General features: G+C 41.6%; 1 protein-coding gene across 1 annotated transcript in view; it reads left to right on the top strand.

Annotated features, from left to right (window-relative positions):
- The window catches only part of RGS22 (regulator of G protein signaling 22), a 100,666-nt gene continuing 81,832 nt past the window's right edge, over positions 1 to 18,834 (top strand). Inside the window, exons 1-3 of the mRNA XM_040972729.1 lie at positions 1 to 25; positions 490 to 518; positions 9,012 to 9,074. Coding sequence (XP_040828663.1) covers positions 1 to 25; positions 490 to 518; positions 9,012 to 9,074 — 117 coding nt within the window. The remainder of the gene's footprint in view (positions 26 to 489; positions 519 to 9,011; positions 9,075 to 18,834) is intronic.

Raw genomic sequence — 18,834 nt, 5'->3', positions numbered from 1 at the left:
ATGCCCGAGAAGCGGTTGGACGCGGGTAAGGTGGCCGGGCGGCCCCGGGTCCGTCGGTCGGGGCGGCACGCGGCTGCGGGGCGTGTGGCGTCCGGGGGGGGGGCAGGGACGCGGGGCCTGAGGCGCCTCAGAACTTCAATTTTTCCTGGGCCCCGGGTGTTTCCACTTCCTTGATATTCCACAAGCTGGCCTCACTTTTTCTCAGAAACTTGGTCTACTTCCTTGCGGGGAGCTTCGATTTCCCTCTAGTCTAGAGTGCAGTTGGAATAATGGCGGCCTTCCTAGTCTAGGAAGGGTTTTCAGGGGTGACCTTTGAACGCACAGCCGAGCTGGATGTCCAGAAGCCTTTCCTGTACTTTTCCATGTGGAATTCCAACTTAAAAAAAAAAATCCAACGCATGTGAGGAGAATCAAGTGGGCTAGGTCCAGCCTCAAATGATTCCGTTGACTCTTACAAGTGAGCTCATGCACTGTTTTATCTCGTTTCAGAGCCACCAGACATTACAGAAGAAAAATTTGTAAGTATGATTTAGAACAGCTACTTATTTTTTTTCCCCCCTTCTCTCTTTTTTTATGCCAGAAGGCTGCAGTGCAAGCTTTGGTTTAGTGACCATGGTGATAACTATACACACACAGCTTTCTCTGTTCTCTCCCAGGTCCACTTTCAAGCAGGGCCGATTGATTTGTAGGGTGGACACTGGTCATGGGTAAAGTTCTCGTTACATAGATGACCTCATTTCATTTCTCTGAACTCTGCAATGTGCCTGGGAGAGGTGGGTTTCATTACCATGGTGTTACTGCACCGGGCCCTGCTGCAGTCCTGTTTTCAGTAAACAGCAGTAGAAGGCATTGATTGGTAATGAGTGGTCAGTTTATAATTCCCCTTAACATGTGCTAAATATTGTTCTTAGTTCAGGCTTCTGGAGATGGTGAGTAATATTAAGTATTTTGCCAGATGTGTGCATAGTCTTTTAAGCAAGTGCTATATTTTAGTGTTTGCTCTAGTGTTGAGCTAACAAAAAACAAAAAACAACAAAAGCTTGCCCACCAGGGCAGCTGGGTAGGAAGTAACAGCCTATATTCCCCCTGAGCTCTGTGTCCCAGTCCTGGAACTCTTTGAACCACTTCTGTTATTTGCTGATGCCCTTCAGCACTTTTCCCCTCTGATTAACTTTGGTCTTTCAACAAACTGGAGTCATGGTGTCTTCACACTGCCCTCCTAGGTGCTGAGGATGAGTTTCAGGTTGTTCACAGGCTAGCAGTGGCTGAGAGAGAAGGCCAAGGCCGAGTGGGTGCACACATGGGCACGCATGTATTGTGTGCCTGCATGCTTCTGCCACTTTTTCAGACCTTTGATCCATTGCTCTCTAGGAAACACATATACACGTGTACACACAAGGTCTAGAGGCACTCCGCTTTGTACCTGAGCAGTTTGCTAACCACTCTAGGCATCTGGCCACAGCCACCTTGTTGGATATTTTATGCTGGACACAGCAAGTGGGCCACACAAGAGGTCCTTTATTCTGGCAGGGAGGCAGCCACAGGGCAGAGAGAAAACAGGAGTAGAGAGAGAGAGTGCATGGTGGGCCGACAGTGGGGTTGGGGGGAGGGAGAGTGAGCAAAGGGCACAGGCATCTTTATATCCTGAAACTGGGGTGTGGGGAATGCAGGGTCACGGATTGGCAGGTTCAGCGTCTAGGGGACACCAGGGATAAATGCCTCAGGGGATTGGTGGTGATGGGGCTTCAAGTATGGGAGTCATAATGTACAGGAATTGGAAGAGAGAACGGTCTGAATCTGAAGAATTAGAAGCTCTCTTTAGGTGAGTGGGCCTTAAGGGGACGGAGACCTAAGGGACTTAAGGTAGTGCTGGGTAAGCAGGTATTCAAGGTGGCCGTTGGGTTCAGGATGGCGGGGTCAGTCTTGGGGTCTTGTTTGAGTCACTCCTTCCACACCTGCTGCTAAGAGCCACTCCTGCTCCTTGTTTGGCTTCTTTGACAATCATCTCCCAGTTCTCCTGCTCATGTTTCCCCTTTCTTGCTTCTTTCTTTCATTTCCCCACCCCCCACCCCCCTTGACAGCAATGACTTCCTCAAGATTCTGATGAAACAGTTTTGCCTGAGTGAGCTCCAGCTCTTGTAGCTCCAGCTCTCCCTATTTCTTGGGCCCTCCAGGTCAACGCACCTGTTTTGGGTAGCAGCTTTGTCTATGGAAGGTGTTAGTGGGCATCTTCATCATCTGGATGTCTCGATCACCTTGACAGTCTCACTTGAACTTGCCCCCCTGCGCCCTCCACCGCCCCCACTCCCTGTTTCCCTCACGTGCTGTTTTTGGCTGATGGTCCCATTGGCAGATCACTTACCCTAACCAGTGCCTTTCTTCCATTTTCCCCACATCCACCTGAAATCATTTACCAGGTTCATTTCATAGCCAGATTTCTTTCCTCCCTGCTCACAGCTACCGTCTGATTTCAGGTGCTCCATTCCTGGGCTGGACTTTGGCACGAGTCCTAACTGATATCCCTGCCTCCAGTAATTCCCCTGCCAACTCCAATTTTTCGTTTTCTAAAGCATAAAATGCAAACTCCTGTGCATCTGCTGTACTGGATTACTTGCTATTGCTTTGCTCTGCCTCCCTTTAGATTTTTTTTTTTCTTTCTGTCTCCTGTTTTACTCCTGCCCTGGCTCAGTTTGCTATTAACCTGAAAAATTAGCCTGTTCCTCGATTGTTCAGAACTTTTATTATCAGCTGGTATTTATTGGAAGCCAGCTACATGCTGGTATTTAACCTCAAAACTACCCCCATTAAGTCACGATTGTTACCTAGATTTCACACTTGAGGAAGGAAGTTTACAGAGGTCAGCTCCCTGGGCCTGAGGCTACACATGAGCAACTAGCAGAGCCAGAATGTCCAGCACGGCAGTTCAGCCTTCTAGACTCTTCTTGTAGCTTTTCCCTTTTCTTTCACCATAGCCTGTGCCTTTCTGCTGTGATGAAGATGGCCCTCATCCTCTTTCGGGTTTATAAAGTACTTGCACATGCCTTCCATTGCAGTCAGAATGCCCTGCTTTTGTCCTTGCCTTGGCCAATGAATTTGGTCTCGGTTGCCTTTTCCCTTTCAATTCACCATCTAGCATAATCCTCAAGGACTACTTCCTTTCCTCCATTAACCTAGCAACATCCCCACTGCCTTGGAGCTGTGGCAGCTTTCAGTTGAAAGCAGTCTGTGACTAAGCCCTCACACGTGCACAGATCCATCAAGTGTTGCCTATGGATTAAACCCTTCACGCATCTTGTACACATTTATATCTCTGCTTCTGAAAGTGTGACAGTGTTGTAACGCATTAATAAACTACATAGACTTAGAGCAAAGGGTGTAGCAGAGACTTATGGTCCCCCAAACCCTTTCTCCCCTTTTCCATGATGATATTAGAGACATTGCTATCTAGAATAAAGACCACATTTCCTGGCCTCTTGCAGCGAGATGGTGTGGTCACATAACTAAATTCAATGCAGTAGGGTGCAAGTGGAAGTGTTCTATTGAATTACTGGGAAGTTGATGTTTGTAGAGACCAAATGACAGACCCTCCCATCATGTAGTTATTAACTGGTTGAGGCACGATTAGAAGCTGGGATATACTGAGCCTATTGTACAGATCTGTGTAGTGAGAAGAATGGGTCCTTTCCCTGCTTTTCTACTGTCTGGAGTAAGGATGTGCTGCTGGGGCTCTAGCAGTCATCTTGGGTCGTGAAATAGAAGTGGTGTTGGAGGACAGAGTTGCAGACCAAAGGGGCCTGGGCTCCTGATATTTGGGACTGCATGTTGTCAGCTTGTCAGCTGACTTTGGACTGCTTATGATCAGGTGACAGAAATAAACTTTAGTTTTATTTAAGTTGTGTTTTGTCATTCCTGTGCTTCCATGTTTGTAATAGCTTTGTTCATATTGTGTTTTGTTTTTTTTTACTCTGTGAAAGTACAATACTGCCGTGGACACCTGAAAAATGATTTTGCCTTGATGTGGGATCTTCATCTTCAGAGTATCACATAGCTCATTTATAATAAAATGTTTGTCATGGACATGCTGCTATGATGTATTTTAACTTTTTTATCTGTAACGTTTGAGTGAGTTCTACAAAAACTGTTTAAAAATTAAGATACAAAATATTAACTTAAAAGACTTAAGTACATGACTTTTAAAATCCCAAATAATCATATGTAAATAGAATACATGAATGTAAACATTTTTGTGCTTGATTCTAAATCCAAAATCATCATATCTTCTTGTACTGTAAAAATCATTTAACAACTATGAAAGTAGATGTGTCATATTCTTTTTAAAGTCTTCATGGAGTCAAAATAGTGTAGTGTAATCATCCACTTTGTTGAAGGCTTTCTGATAAGGGAAACCCACTGTTTCATTAATTTCAATGGTAGATCCAAGGGGTAGCTGTTTGGTGTTAAGAGGTCTGCCATTCTGGAGTCCCACCTTGGTGTGCCTGGCTTTGGGGTCCAGCCCTTGCTGTTCCCTCCAGCTTGCTGTTAATGCAGACCTTGGGAGGCAGTGGTGGTGGCTTTAGTGACTGAATTCCTGTCACCCGTGTAGGGAGCTTGGATTGTATTGTTGGTTCTTGGCTTTGGCCCTTGCCAACCTTAGCCAATACAAGCCTCTGGGGGTGGGTTGGTAGATGGGAGCTTTCTCTGTGCCTCTCAAATGAATAATAGTAAATGGTTCTATTAGCATTGCTTTAATGGAGTCTTTGTTAGGATATTAATCTTTTCAGACTCATGTCCTCCGTGAAATCACTGAGTACCCGTTCCACAACAGTGTTCAAAGCATTGGGAATAAAAAAGAATGAGACACTGTCCTTTCCTCTAGAAGTTCACAGAGACCACTGTGTGAGGCACAGTTTTGGAGTGAAATCATTGAGATTTCCATTTATATTGCTACATCTTTTTGACATTTGTGTCCTTCTGTGTCTCTCCCTCCGTCCATCAACTCATTTTATGCTTTTTGGTGCATTTCAAAGTTACTTCAGCCTTAATCATTCACCATGAATATTGTGAACCAGCATTCAATATTAGTATTTTTTATAGATTGATTTATCCAAAAGAGTTACAAGAGGGATGGGGGGAGACAGAGTAAGAGAAGGCACTTCCATTGTTAGTTTACTGCCCAGATGGCTGCAATTGCCAAGTGGTAGGCCAGACCAAAGTCAGGAGCTGGGAGCCTTCTTGGGGGTCCCCCAGTGGCAGGAACACAAGTGTGTGAGCCATCTGCTGCTGCTTTTCCCAGACCTTGAGCAGGGAGCTGGATGGGAAGTGGAGCAGCTGGGACTTGACCCGGTACTAGAGTCGTAGGTCAAATTCTTATTTGCTATGCAGGCCACCTATGTTTTTTTGTTGTTGATGATGCAAAATTTATTTACCAAAATGCAAAAGTTTTCAGGAGATCATGTGGTGAGGTTTGATAAGTGTATATGCTGTGTAGTTCAAGCTGCCAAGTATCAATACCAAATATTTCCATGATCCTAAACATTTCCTTCAAGTTCTTTTCTAGTTGATTCTTACTGCCCTCTGGTTTGCTTTCTGACATTGCTTTGCCCGTGCGTTTCTCCTTGTCTTCTGCATCATCACCTTGCCTAGTGGTATTTCATGTAGGATGTGATGTTATCTGAAATGCATTTCACACGCTGTTTTCCCCCACTTGAGCCTCTTGCGGTTGTTCTACCAGTTCACATCTTTTCCTCTGGAAAATCCAAAGGATTTTGCTGTATTTATCTTGTTTCCTCCTCCTGCTTTATAAGGCTGCCTTTGTTATTTGCATCTGGTAGAATTGTGACAAAATTATAGTTTTGCTGATCTCAGGGTGCAGCAAAACCACTTTTTAAGCAAAGAAATTTCCCTGTCCTAATTAGCAAGTGCACATTCTATTTTTGCTTAAGTGTCTTTGAAAAGCAAGGGATTTGAGAAGTTCGAACTCAGAATGGAAAAGCTGACATCACTTTCACAGATGGCACACCTGTAATGCATGAAAACCAGGTTTCCAAGGAATGTTCATTTCTGAGGTAATGTTCCAACTTTCCGTTGCATCACTCAACAGAGAAGCTGGGCTGCAAATTTTGCAGTTTGGTTCATGGGATGATGTAATGGAGGAATCGATTGGAACTCAACTTTGTTCTTGATTGTGCTGTTAACCATCTCCAGTTTATTGGTTGTTTGGAAGATATTAAGCCCAAGTATGAAGACTTAGTTCATCTTTTAAGAAATTTATGTATGTATTTTGAAAATCAGAGTTGGAGAAAGAGACAGTGGGAGATTTTCCATCTGCTGGTTCATTCCCCGCTTGGCTACAATGGCCAGCACTGGACCAAGCTAAAGCGAGGACCTGGGAGTTCCATCTGGGCCTCCCATGATGGTGCAGGAGCCCAAGCACTTGGGCCATCTTGTTTTTCTCCAAGGCCATTATCTGGGAGCTGGTTCATAAGTGAAGCAGCTGGCACATGAACCAGTATCCAGATGGAATGCTGGCATCTCAGGTGGTTGCTTAACCTATTCCACTAGAATACCAACCTGATTTAGTTTAATATATTTAGGCAGTTGGGTTGTAGCCATTGAGCTGCTTTTTTCAGATCTAGTTGTTTTAAAAATAATTTCTATGGTTAAAAGGTTTGGAGGTTAAACATTTATTAACTATCACTTTACAAAACTGCTTTGGGTGTAACAACACGGTTGAATACTGGAACTCGAGCTGTGGTGGCAGAACATGCTCGTTCACTTGGAGAAGGGCAGGTCTTCTCTCTTGGGGCCCATACTTGCAGCACAGCCCATCTCAACACAAGTGCCCATGTTTAATACTGATTAGGATGCAATTTCAGAAAAAAGATTCTGAGATCCTAGAATCTTTCAAACTTTGATGATTGATAAGTGCAGCCTGAGAATGTGACCAGATAGCCAGGAAGGGCCAGCCCACCATGGGATGACTCTGAGAATACTTATCCCTGGAGAGATGACCTCAGAAGTCAAGAGTTACGGTCAGAGTGTGTTGATATGAATTTAAAACATTGAAATTGTAGTGTGTGTTCCTCTGCTACCTTTTTTTTCCTAATCCATTCTTACTGTATTTTACAAATTTACACTTCTTTGAAGTGGGTTAAGGAAAAAAAAATTAAGGTACTTCATGGATAGCTTATTGAAGTATGAGACATCTGGAAATGAATCTACAAGTATGAATCTGAGGATTCTCTAGAATTTTTCTGGCAAGGTAACTGGGTTAAGTTGTAGGCACTATTTAAGCTTCATGAAATGCACATTCTCTTCTTGGGCTAAAAAAATGAATAATGCATATTTTAGAAAAACTAGCAAGAAATTATACTATAGCTATTCATTAAAAGCATACATTCTTAGGCAAGTATCTCGTCTATGAGTGAAGGTGCCTGTTGGGATAATTTTCATTATGTATTGGAGTGCTTGGTTTGAGCCCCAGCTCCACTGCCAAGTCCATCTTCCTGCTGATGGGCATCCTTGGAATCAGTAGGGGAAGGCTTCGGTCATTGGGTCCTGCCAGCTATATGGAATTCATTTCTCTTTGTCTCTCAAATAAATAGTACAAAATTTTTAAAAAGCACTTTTCACATCTATGGATTATTTTTTTCCCCTCCTGTGACCCAGTACTGCAATGTTTCGCTGTTCTTATTGTATTGCACAGTACCCCCTAAATAGGAAATACTAAGAAAAATTTGCTGACTTCAAATGTTTTCTCATAAGAATTATTGGAAGTTATTATCCCAGAGAATGAAAGTAACTTTGAAGGTAACTATCTTTAGAACTTCCCTCAAATTGATGTCTGGCTATCAGACATCAGACAATCAGAAACTTCATTTGAGCAAATGCCACAGAGGGACCTCTGCTGTGGCATAGGTTGATTAAATTCTTAGCTGTTGTTTTGGTTATTTGAGATTTTTTAGTAAACTAAATTTTTTTTTGTTTGTTTCAATAAGGTGACATTTCTAGTAAGGTTATATATATATATATATATATAAATTCTGTGATTGCTTTATAACTCTCAACTGACATTGCGCTTATTTAAAAGAAACTACCCAGAAAGTTTGTTTTTAGAAGTAGGTGTAAATACAATATAGTATCTTCCAGATAGCACTGCATTTCAGTGAATTTTTAAAAAAATTGTTTATAACAAAATATTCAGCCATATGGAAATAATAGTATTGAGTCATATTGTCAACTTTCATATTGGATTTGCAAAGTTGAAATATAATTATGAATAGCAAAATAAACACATGTACTATACAACAGGGTGTGGCATCATGCGCTTTTGACACAATGGAAACAGTTACTAATAAAAGAAGGTGTTTTATGACTTGGCAGACAGATTTTGTTTTGTCAGTGGCTTTTCAACCTTGCCAAGTTTAAAAGTGGCTATGTTGGTGGACGAGATAGTTATGAGGGGAAAAAAGTCTACATTCTTTATGCTTAGTCCATGAATTTCAAGGTTTGCCCGTGGGTAAGTGAGGCAGGGTCCAGATCATGGGAATGGAGTCTCCTCTGCTAGGGAGGCAGTGGCACGTTTCCTTCACGTAGCTTGCTGCTTCATTTATGACATTTACATCCTCAATTTCACCCAAATCCCAAACACTGCTTCTATCTTTATTGATTCTGTCTGTAGTTTTATGAACTATGTGTATTTCAAACAAGTCTGTTGGAAATTTCCCATGCAGTGGTATTCTTGTGGACTTTTTGATGTTTCATTTTAAGAACTGTAATATATAGTTTGCTGCTTTCCAACTGAGTACAATAGAAAGGTCTTTAAAAGATTGTTTCACTTCATCCTCCTACACTTACCCTCCTTCCAGAGATGATGGCATGGTAAAAATTCACTTTTGATTGACTCTCAAAAAAGATTTGAAAGTTCTGCATTATAATAAATATATGACAGAATTTTATAATAATATAAGCATGTTTTAACATAATCACAATTCTGTGTTTTGCTTTGTTAGGAAGATTCTTTGGCAACAGATGATTTCCTTGTGGACTACTTTAATGAATTCCTAAGCCTTCCAGTGAGTATCTCATTATATTTTTTTGAATAAGTTATCAAAGCTAACTGTTTGAATCATGAACTATTGTGTAAGACATAGTAACATTTTGTGAAAATATAAATAATTTTGATACAGTTTGTATCTTTAAAATCATTTGGTTTGAATTGTATTGATAAATTATTCTAATTGAAGAAAGCTGGAGCTTTATTAACCATGAAAAAGCAATCTGTATGAAATCTGTTATGGGTGTAATTGTCACTACATTAGACACTTAATGAACAGAGGTGATTAGGATACTCTATTGGAAAAGTTAAGATAAATTTTTTGCCTCTAGACAATTATTGCCATTTTCTTGGGTAGAGATTAAAATGGAATTTATATTTAAGATTGTTTTTCTTTATGTTTTTTAAAGAATTATTGGAAAGGCAGAGCTACAGAGAGAGAGAGACAGACAGAGAGAACATCTTCTAGCTACTGAGAGAGACGGAGACAGAGAGAGACAGAGATATCTTCCTTCCACTGGTTCATTCCCCAATGGTCACAAAGGCCAGAGCTGGCCGATCCAAAGCCAGGAGCTTTCTTTGCGTCCCTCATAGTTGGTGCAGGAACCCAAGGACTGGGGCCAGCCTTGGCTGCTTTCCCAGGCCATTATTAGGGAGCTGTTTCAGAAGTGGAGCTGCCAGAAGATGAACTGGCATCCATATGGAATGCCAGTGCCACAAGTGGAGGCTTGGCTTAGCTTTATAATGGCACTGGTCCCTGGTATTTTTTATTTGATGTTTGATTTTTAAAGATTTATTTATTTGAAAGGCAGAGTGTCAGAGAAGGAAAGAGAAAGAGAGAGAGAGAGGGAGGGAGAGAGAAAAGAGAGCTCTCGTTGATTCACTTGGCCACAACAGCTAGAGTTGGACCAGGGCAAAATCAGGAGCCTGGAACTCCATCTGGAACTCACGTGTGGATGACAGAAAATCAAGGACTGAGCCATCATCGGCTGTGTCCTAGGTGCATTAGCAGGAAGCTGGCCAGGATCCCTCCCTTTTCTCCCTCAAAGATTGGATGCAGGCAACCAAGTGGCCAACCAACCCTTTGTACCACAACACCCTCTCCAAGGCAACTAGAGTTTTATATCAGTAGTAAATAAAACTCACCATACTGGCATTGATATGATATAGAGGTATACCAGTTAATAGCATTCCAGTCTTAGCAGTGACAACATATTCAGAAGTATGGGAAAATGAAATGGGGGTTCATAAAAATTCTTAAGTTATTGTATGAGAATGAAATTAATCAGGAATGGCAGTTAAAAGAAAGTTAAGTCAGAAGAGGTTCTTATTATGTACTATGAAAACTTTTTCATTAAGATTTTTACCAGGGAAAATGTGAAATATAAAGAACTCACAAGTGATTTTCAAGGAAATGAAATCCTTTAAAACCTAATACTGACAATGTCTTGATGGAAAAATACCCTTTGGTACTTCGTGCCAGATTAGTTTTTGTGCATATGGGTGTATCTGTGTATGTATACAGGTTTGGGGTGTGTGTGTGTGTGTGTGTGTGTGTGTGTGTGTGTGTGTGTGTGTGTGTGTGTGTGTGTGATGCTTTGTTCCCTCTGTAAGAATTAGGTGCTTACTCCTCTACTTGGCATAGCTGAGTCACTGGAAGCATAGGAAGAGTTGGAAAAGGCCTGTGCAAGGAAACTCGAGGCATTCTGGTTTGATCTCTTAACTTTCATTGTCTAGTTGCACATTACAAAGAACCCAGCAGCATGACAGGATTGCAAGGATGTGTTCTTTCTGATTGTGTGGTCTTTCCTCTAGGATCTGCAATCTCCCTTCTCCTTCCTCCCAAATTACTTTTTTGTAAAAATCTGAAAAGAGAAATCTCTGTAGAGGTCCAATTGCAGTTTCTTAACATACACACTCTAATGCTCCAGACTTGTGATTACCCTGATTTTTCTTGCTCTGGAAATAAGTTCTTCTGCCTAAATGTCCCTTTAATATTTTAAAAAATTTCCATTGAGTTATAGAACTGCTACAACTAATAATATTATAGGAAATTTACCCAAAATGTGAGAAAAATTCAGCCATAATCCTGCCATCCAGTCAAAATGGATTACCATTTTTCTATGTTTTCTTTTAGGCTTTGTGTCTACTTATGGGGTGTGATTTCTATTGAACTCTGCGGTCATGTTTTTCATCCATCACCTCAAGCAGACACCTGCAGCCTGATTCCCTCCGCCCCATCCAGTGTGTCCCACATAGCCCACTTGGGTGACCTCCTCTGTCTTTTCCATTTCGTCACAAATCTTCCTGTGCATGGCTCTTTTTTAAAAGGTCCCTTTTCATTTGTGTTTAGTACCCACAGTCTGCCTTTTAATTCCCCATTCTTTACACAAGGTGAGAGAAGGGAAAATGTTGTCAGGTTTTCAAGAGGAATTTGAGGGCTGAGAGGAGAAGGAATGATGGATTCTCAAACCAAGCACCTGGCGAAACTCTCAAACAGATTAGTAATATTTGCTTTATGAGCACTTAGCTGAGAATGAAAAACCAGCCGGGCTTTACTGAGAATAAGTGTGCCAAACGAATCTCACTTTTTGGGGGTTGATTGTGAACTGGTATTTTAGGGAGCCATAAATTTAGTGTGTATTATGATTTCAAGAAAGTATTACAAAAATAATAAATTGACTCCTCTTACTTCTTCTGCTCTACTTCCTGTTTAGAAGTTCCTCGTGAGACTATGAATAAAATCTGGAATACAGAGTGATCTGCACTCTGTATTCTCTCAGTCCTGATCCCCTACCCCTTTTACTTTATTCATTCCTCTCCAGAATAACTGCGGTTTCTTCATGTCTCTCAAATGTGACTATGCCAAGTAGCCTCAGGGTCTGTCAGCCTGGAATATTCTTGCCTGACATATTTGTATCCCTGTCTCCCTGACTTTAGTTGCTGCTGTTCAGAAAGCCTTCCTTATCCAAGCCTATCTAAAGTATCTCCAATATGTGCTCCACTCAGCATTATTTGATTTATCTCAATTATCTGTGAAATCAATTTTCAGCTATTGAACTGATTCTTTATAACCAGTAGGAGATGATTGCTAATGGCCTACAGGTTGAACTCCTACTTCCTTAGTCTGGAATTCAAAGATCCTTAGCAGTTTGGCCTTGGCTTAGTCTTCTTAGCTTCATGTCTCTTGCACCTCCCTGTGTAATCTTCTGCTTGCCCAAACCCACCAACCCAGCTTGCCCACAGCTACTCGTCTTGTGCTTGAGTCTCACCATGTCAAGTTAGTCACAGACATGAAGCATTTTTGTGTTTGTTTCCAGCCCCTACACTCATTACTCTTAAGCGCTTAGAAATGTTGCTTTCAGTGTGAGGATTGCTGTGAAATGCAGTGCGTTGGTACATCTCCTTTCGTTTCCCTTCACTAACTAGACCATTTCCTCTTCTGCTTCTGCAACGTTAACTGGCAGTCACTCTGTAGTGGGATCAGTGGATCACTGTCAATCTAGATGATTAACTTCTGTGCCACACAAATCTGTCATTGTCAAGCTCAAGTTCAGGTTCAGAACCAGGTAAACTACTCAGAATATGGTTCAGCTCAAAGCAAGGGAAGAAGTGCTCCCTAGCAAGGTTCACTGGTCCGGTATAGACAGCAGTCCAGCCAAGTCACACCCGAGGGTGTTGGGGAGGAGATAGCAAAGATAGGTGGTGGGAGAAAAAAGAGAGAGAGAGAGAGAGCCAGACAGACAAAGATTATCTGATATACTGCTCCTTGGTGGACAACCACTGCCACAAGACAGAGTGACCCTGTGAGGGTAATGGATGCCCGGGATACACAGCACTGGGCTTTTGCATATTTGAGATGTGATGGATGGGGGAAGGTGGAGGTTCCTTAGTGTCCACATGCTTGTGACCATGATGTCTCATCATGGCGGTGTTGATCTGTGCACTTGGCATTTATAACATTTCTGGATGGAAGCGGCTGCTTGACCTCTGCAAAGATAGGGTTGAGACTAGCAAAGCTTCCTTCTGTTTGTGGCCAGAGCGAGGTGGAAAGAAGAGATGGCAGCAGGATTCAGTCTATTGCTTGGTGTTCCAAGGTGAGCAGGTGCTCCTGGCCTGTGATAAGCTCCCTTGTTTTCCTAATACACACAGCTCCTTCAGGAGTTGCTTCTGCTTTGCCCAACAGTTGTTAACTTTTTTTTTTTAATTAACTCTTATTTTTTTCTTTTTAATCAGAGCCTTGCACAAAAACTTGCAAAAGAGTCAGTGCCTTTCCAGTTTAAGGTCACTCAGCGAGTAAGTGACAGGGTCCACCCAGGGCCACATGGCTCAAAAGTTTTTGATTGTCTCATTCCATTATGATGTTTACGGAACTGGCAGCAAGCGAATCAACCGATCATTTGGATAACAGAATCTGGGCTCATTTTTGTCTGGATACATAGTATAAATTGGACTAAAACAAAGTTAATGTATTTTTAGGGTACATTAATAGAAGTATAGTCAAGGTCAAGAAAAATATTAGTCTGGAGGTACTCAGTGAGTGTTTTCTTATAGGGTTGAGTTGTCAGACCACATTTAGAATATTGTATTCCTTTTTTTGGTGCCATATGTTGAAAGTTGTTCTGCCAAACCAGACTTAGGGTGACTCAGTCAGTGCAGATTCATGTCAGACGAGGAAGGGCTGAAAGAAGTGTGGGTGTTTAACCTGGCTTGCGGAGGGATAGTAGGGGTGGAGCTCCTTTTCAAATATCTATAAAGATCTGATTGAGGAAGCAGGGTTAACATATTGTGTGGAACTTGAGGACAGAACCAGGGCCAGCTTTTCTGGGAGACTGATCTTCATTTATTGCAAGAAAGAACTTTAAAGGGTGTTTTCTAATAGTGAGATGGGCTGGCTTTATACAAGACTTACTTTATATGTGATTGGAGGAGCACAGATAGAGGTTAGAAAATCATCTGTGGGAATGTTATATTTGTATAGGCAATAGCCTATCTGTGTATGAGAGTACTTGATTAAGTTTTGAGGGAAATGGAATTAAAAGATAACTTATGGGGCTAGTACACTGGTGTATCAGGCTATTTTCCGCCGGTAGTACCAGCCTCCCATATGAGTGCCAGTTTGAGCTTAGCTGCTCTACTTCTGATCCAGCTACCTGCTTATGGGCTGGGAAAGCAGCGAGTATAGCCTGAAGCCTTGGGCCGTGCAGCTATGTGGGAGACTTGGAAGAAGTTCCTGGCTCCCAGCTTCAGATCAGCCCAACTCTGGCAGCTGCCACCATTTGGGGAATGAACCAATGGATGGAAGATCTCTCTCTTTCTGACTCTCCTTATCTCTCTAACTCTGACTCTCAAGTAAAAGCAAAAATCTTTCTCTTAAAAATATTTTCTTTTGTACAAAAAATTTATATCCATGCAGTTTTAAAAAATAATACTCATCTGTGAATGCACACAGATTCTCTTTAAGTTCTAGTTTCCACAAACTATTTTGAATTATGCTTGTCTGTGTATGTGTATATGAAGGTATTTCAAAATGTCTGTAGAAACGTCAATGGAAAGATAAGTCTATTTTGATGCAAAAAGTTTTGGATTCCAGGCATATAAGGTGGGAGATTGCACTTTTCCAACCCAAGAGGATTTGGGTAATTTCTCTTCTTGGTGCATCTTGCAAACTGCATTAGAGGTCTCTGGGAGCGGAGCTAGGGCTCATCCTTCCATATATCCTAAAACTTCTTCATCATGATTCTGTTAGTGTTTGTGCATCTTCCACATAAGCGGCTTGAAATAAACCAACAAATCTATTTTTTTCCCTCTTACGTCTCCTTCTCTCCCACCTCCAACTCTTCTTACTCCAGTGATCTGAAAGTGTAGCTATGACCCCTCTGGTTGTCTAGTTTTCAGAGACTGCACATCTGTAGTAGCACTGCCCAAGTTCCCACAGTTGGACTGTGGCAGAAACGGGCCTAGGAATCAGTCTCTGTGACTCCTACACTGTTCCTTTCCATTACACCCTCATACCCTTGGGACCCATTGTAAGATCCAGAAACTGATGGCTGGTAGCCTGCCACCATGTTATTTTTTGATGAGGGGAATCCAGGACAGTTGCCACTATTATAAATGATTATGGCACTTTCCAATTCCTAGCTTTCATAACTTCACTCTCTCTGTTCTTGTGCCAAGTTCACATTCAGATATTGTTTTCATTTGGTGTCTGCAAGGGGTTTTTTTTTTTTCTATTTTTTTTTAAAATTTTGCTGTCAACTCTATGGACAAGTGTTTGCTTATTAAGTTTTTGTCTGTGCATTAGTGTGAAAACATTTTTCCCCTTTGGTTTTGTTTTGTGTGTTTTATGCTCACTGACTATTGTGGGATTGAGTAGATGAGCCCACATAGATTTAGGCTGGTCCTCTGTGGGTGGTTTCAAATGTTTGTGACATTTATGGTTTGCAGAAGCTGAAGGGGTGGCCTGCTTATACCCTCCTTGCAAGGATAGGTATGTCGTGTGTTTGCCAGACCATGCTTAGCTATGTGCTTTTGGAATTTTACCATAACTTTTTTTTTTTTCAGATTGATTCTCCACACTTTTTAAAATCTGTAAACTATTATAATTTCTTTCAGCTTTAGGAAGGGGTTATATTTTAGGTAGAGTTGAGGGAAGATTAGGAGAGAGAGAGAGAAAATAGGTTTTGGGAAGTGAGTGAATGAATGGGGAAAAAAAGATTTCTTCTTCCCTTGTCAAAATTTAAATATGTAGGATTGACTTTTTAGGGTTGAAGGAGCTGTAGGTAACAGTTTAGCTCTTCGAGTGTTCTGGTAGTGTTGCAGTTCTAACATGAAGTACTCGAATTACCCATTTAGCTAACTAAAGATATTTTCTGTACATTTCATGTGGCACATTATTCCTTCCATCTCTTTGGTGAGTGTGTAGTAAACAGCTTATGGTTAAACGTCTAAAATGACAATAAAACTTAGATTAAAAGAAGTTGTGATTGGTAACTGACTTACTACATTTAAGTAGTCAGATGTTTTTTATTCGCTGACTCGGATGCATGTTTAAAATATAGCTTTGGAGCTCAATTAGTTGAGACAGAGTTGGAGGAGAGATGAACATGTATTAAATTAACCTAGTCATTAGTTTTTAATTTAAATACTGTTCAGCTAAATAATTTGGCACCCAGTATGTTTCAGTGGTGCCGGCCTGGCAGTTTAAGCACATCACTAATTATTCACAGGTTTTTTTTTTCCCTGTTCTTTTCAAAGAATTGTGGAACCAGCAATTTATTGTGGTAAAAATATTTTCATGCACTTGCTTTTTCTGTAAAAATATTTTTCGCACATGGGTGACTAGTACTACAAAGTTAGCTTTCACCACCTTCAGGTCAATTCATTTTAGAACATTTGGAAAATGATACCCTTGAAATAAGAAAATTCAGTAAGAAAAAGAGAAGTCTGTAACAGCTTGCAGAGGATTGGGTTTGAGGTTCCAACTGAAGATTTTTCCTGTCATATGATTAAAAGCTGAGTGGTCTCTAAATCAACCTAGTCAGCATTTTTTGGAAAATATCTCCTTTGCCATTCACTTTTATCTCCCTTAGTCTATGTGACTTGTTTTTTTCTTGCCAAGTTTTATTTGAAAGGCAGAATGACAGATACATACAACAGCGAGATCAAGCAAGTGAGCTAAAGAGAGATTGTGTATCTCCCAGAGAGATTTGATGGTTCACTCTCCAAATGCCTCTGGTAGTCAGGGTTAGGTCAAAACCAGGATCCTGGAGTGCCCTCAGGTCGCCCACAGTGGCGGGCAGGGCACCAAGCCTGTGAGCCATCATCTCTGCCTCCCAGGTGTGTTAACCTGAAGCTGGGTTGGAAGCAGAGGTGGGACTTGATCCCGTGTACTCTCTCTGTAACTGACTTTCAAATAATTACATAAATAAAGATTGAAATATGTGGGTTTTTTTTGAGGGGGCGGGGGACTGGTATTGTAGTATAGCCGATTAGGCCACCACATACAATCCCAGAATTCCATATTGGCACAGGTTTTTGTCCCTGATGCTTCACTTCTGATCCAGCTCCCTGCTTCTGTGCCTACGAGTACAGGGGGAAGTGATCCAAGCACTTGGGCTCCAGCTCGGAAGTGGGAGACTTCCGAGATGTGGGAAGTGGGAGATGAAGCTCCTGGCTTGAGCTAGGCCCAGCTCTGACTGTTGTACCATCTGGGGGTGGACCAGTGGATGCATGATCTGCCTCTCTGACACTCTGACTTTCAAATAAATAACATCTGTTAATTTTTTTTTTTGCTTTTTTCCTTTCTTTTGTTTTTTATTATATGTATATAATATCCATATTTGAAGACAGAGAGGAGAGACTGCCAGCCAGAGATCCTTCCGTTCTGTTTCACTCCCCAGATGCCTGCAATGGCTAGTGCCAGTGCAGATCAGAGCCAGGACCTTTCACTTAGGTGACAGTGTCCCAAGTACTTGGATTTTCCTCCACTACTCTCCCAGGCCCATTAGCTGGAAGCTGGATTGAAAGTGGACTAGTGGAGAGTTCAGCACTGGCGCTCCAATATGGAAGGCTGATATTGCAGGTGACAGCTTAATTTGTAATGCCACAATGCTGGCCCTTCTGAGAGCTTTTTTGAAGTACCCTTGTAATTTACATGTGTGTGCCTGTATGTATGTGTGTTTGTGTGTGTATATAAAACCTGAGTAAAAGCTTAAAGGGATGGACAGAATGTGAACCTTGGAGTTTTGTCTTGGTCCAGTTAAAAGCTCCTCACCAACCTTCACATTGTGCTTTCAGGGAGGAGGAACCGTTTTTCTGAAAAGGGCCATTTGGTTATTTATATAGTCCATGCAAAATTATCCAATTAAAAATTAGCCTTCTAGAGTTTTTTCAATTTCAAATCCTGCCTGTGGCTGCCTCGGCAAGATCAGACCAAATGATTTTGTGGCTCATGTGGCTCATGGGCTGACTGTTCTCTAGCCATGTATCTAACCCGGTGAGTCTTAAATTTGAGTATGGGTTAGAAATTATAAAAGGATTTCTGATTCCAGGGAGGAACTTGATAATTTGTCTTTGTAGCAGGTTTGTAGATGATAATGATGCTGCTGAGAACCACTGATACAAGAGCATATGTTGAGAGCTACAGCAGCTAATAGAAGGTGCTTGATGAAGTAGTTGTCTGACTTTCTCCAGGCCATGTCCTGCTGTTGTCCCCTCAGTAATGTGAAACTGCTTGCAGTTAGCACAGAGGGTCCTAGTATTTGATGCTCCTCTGCTTTGGCTGATCAGCTGTTTCTTTTGAGGGATTTCCTTCTTTCCCTACTCTGCCCTGGGAATATCTGCTCATTCTTCAGGATCCAACTCTAGCATTTCACTGTCTCCATATATCTTCCTTAGTTTCCTAAACATTGTTATTGTGTCTTTCTCTGGCTTCCCACTTCTTGTTTCTATTTCCATTTGTGCTTATTATGCATGTTTGGAATGGTAATATATACACATTATCATACAAATCCAACTAATTGCGCACTGCAAGGAGAGCACGGGTGACTTAAAGGGTGGAAATGGTTTTGTGTCCAGCTAATCTGTAAATGTATGTGCCAGAGGTTGTAACTTGAAGGGGAGGAGACTCTCACATCCCTTCTGTAAGTCTTTCCCTACCTGCTTCTCAATAGTGTGGCCATCCTGTTATGCTAAGGGTGATGTGGACGTTATACTTACCCATTTTTGTACAAGTTGAGCTTTAAACACAAGCCTACCAAGCAACTGAAGAATTAATG

The sequence above is a fragment of the Ochotona curzoniae genome, unplaced genomic scaffold (genome assembly GCF_017591425.1).
Source record: "Ochotona curzoniae isolate NIBS_2020 unplaced genomic scaffold, NIBS_Ocur_1.0 contig_2318, whole genome shotgun sequence".
NCBI classification, from domain to species: Eukaryota; Metazoa; Chordata; class Mammalia; order Lagomorpha; family Ochotonidae; genus Ochotona; species Ochotona curzoniae.
The sequence above is the reverse complement of the archived record's forward strand: the minus strand, read 5'-3'. Positions and strand labels throughout refer to the sequence as shown.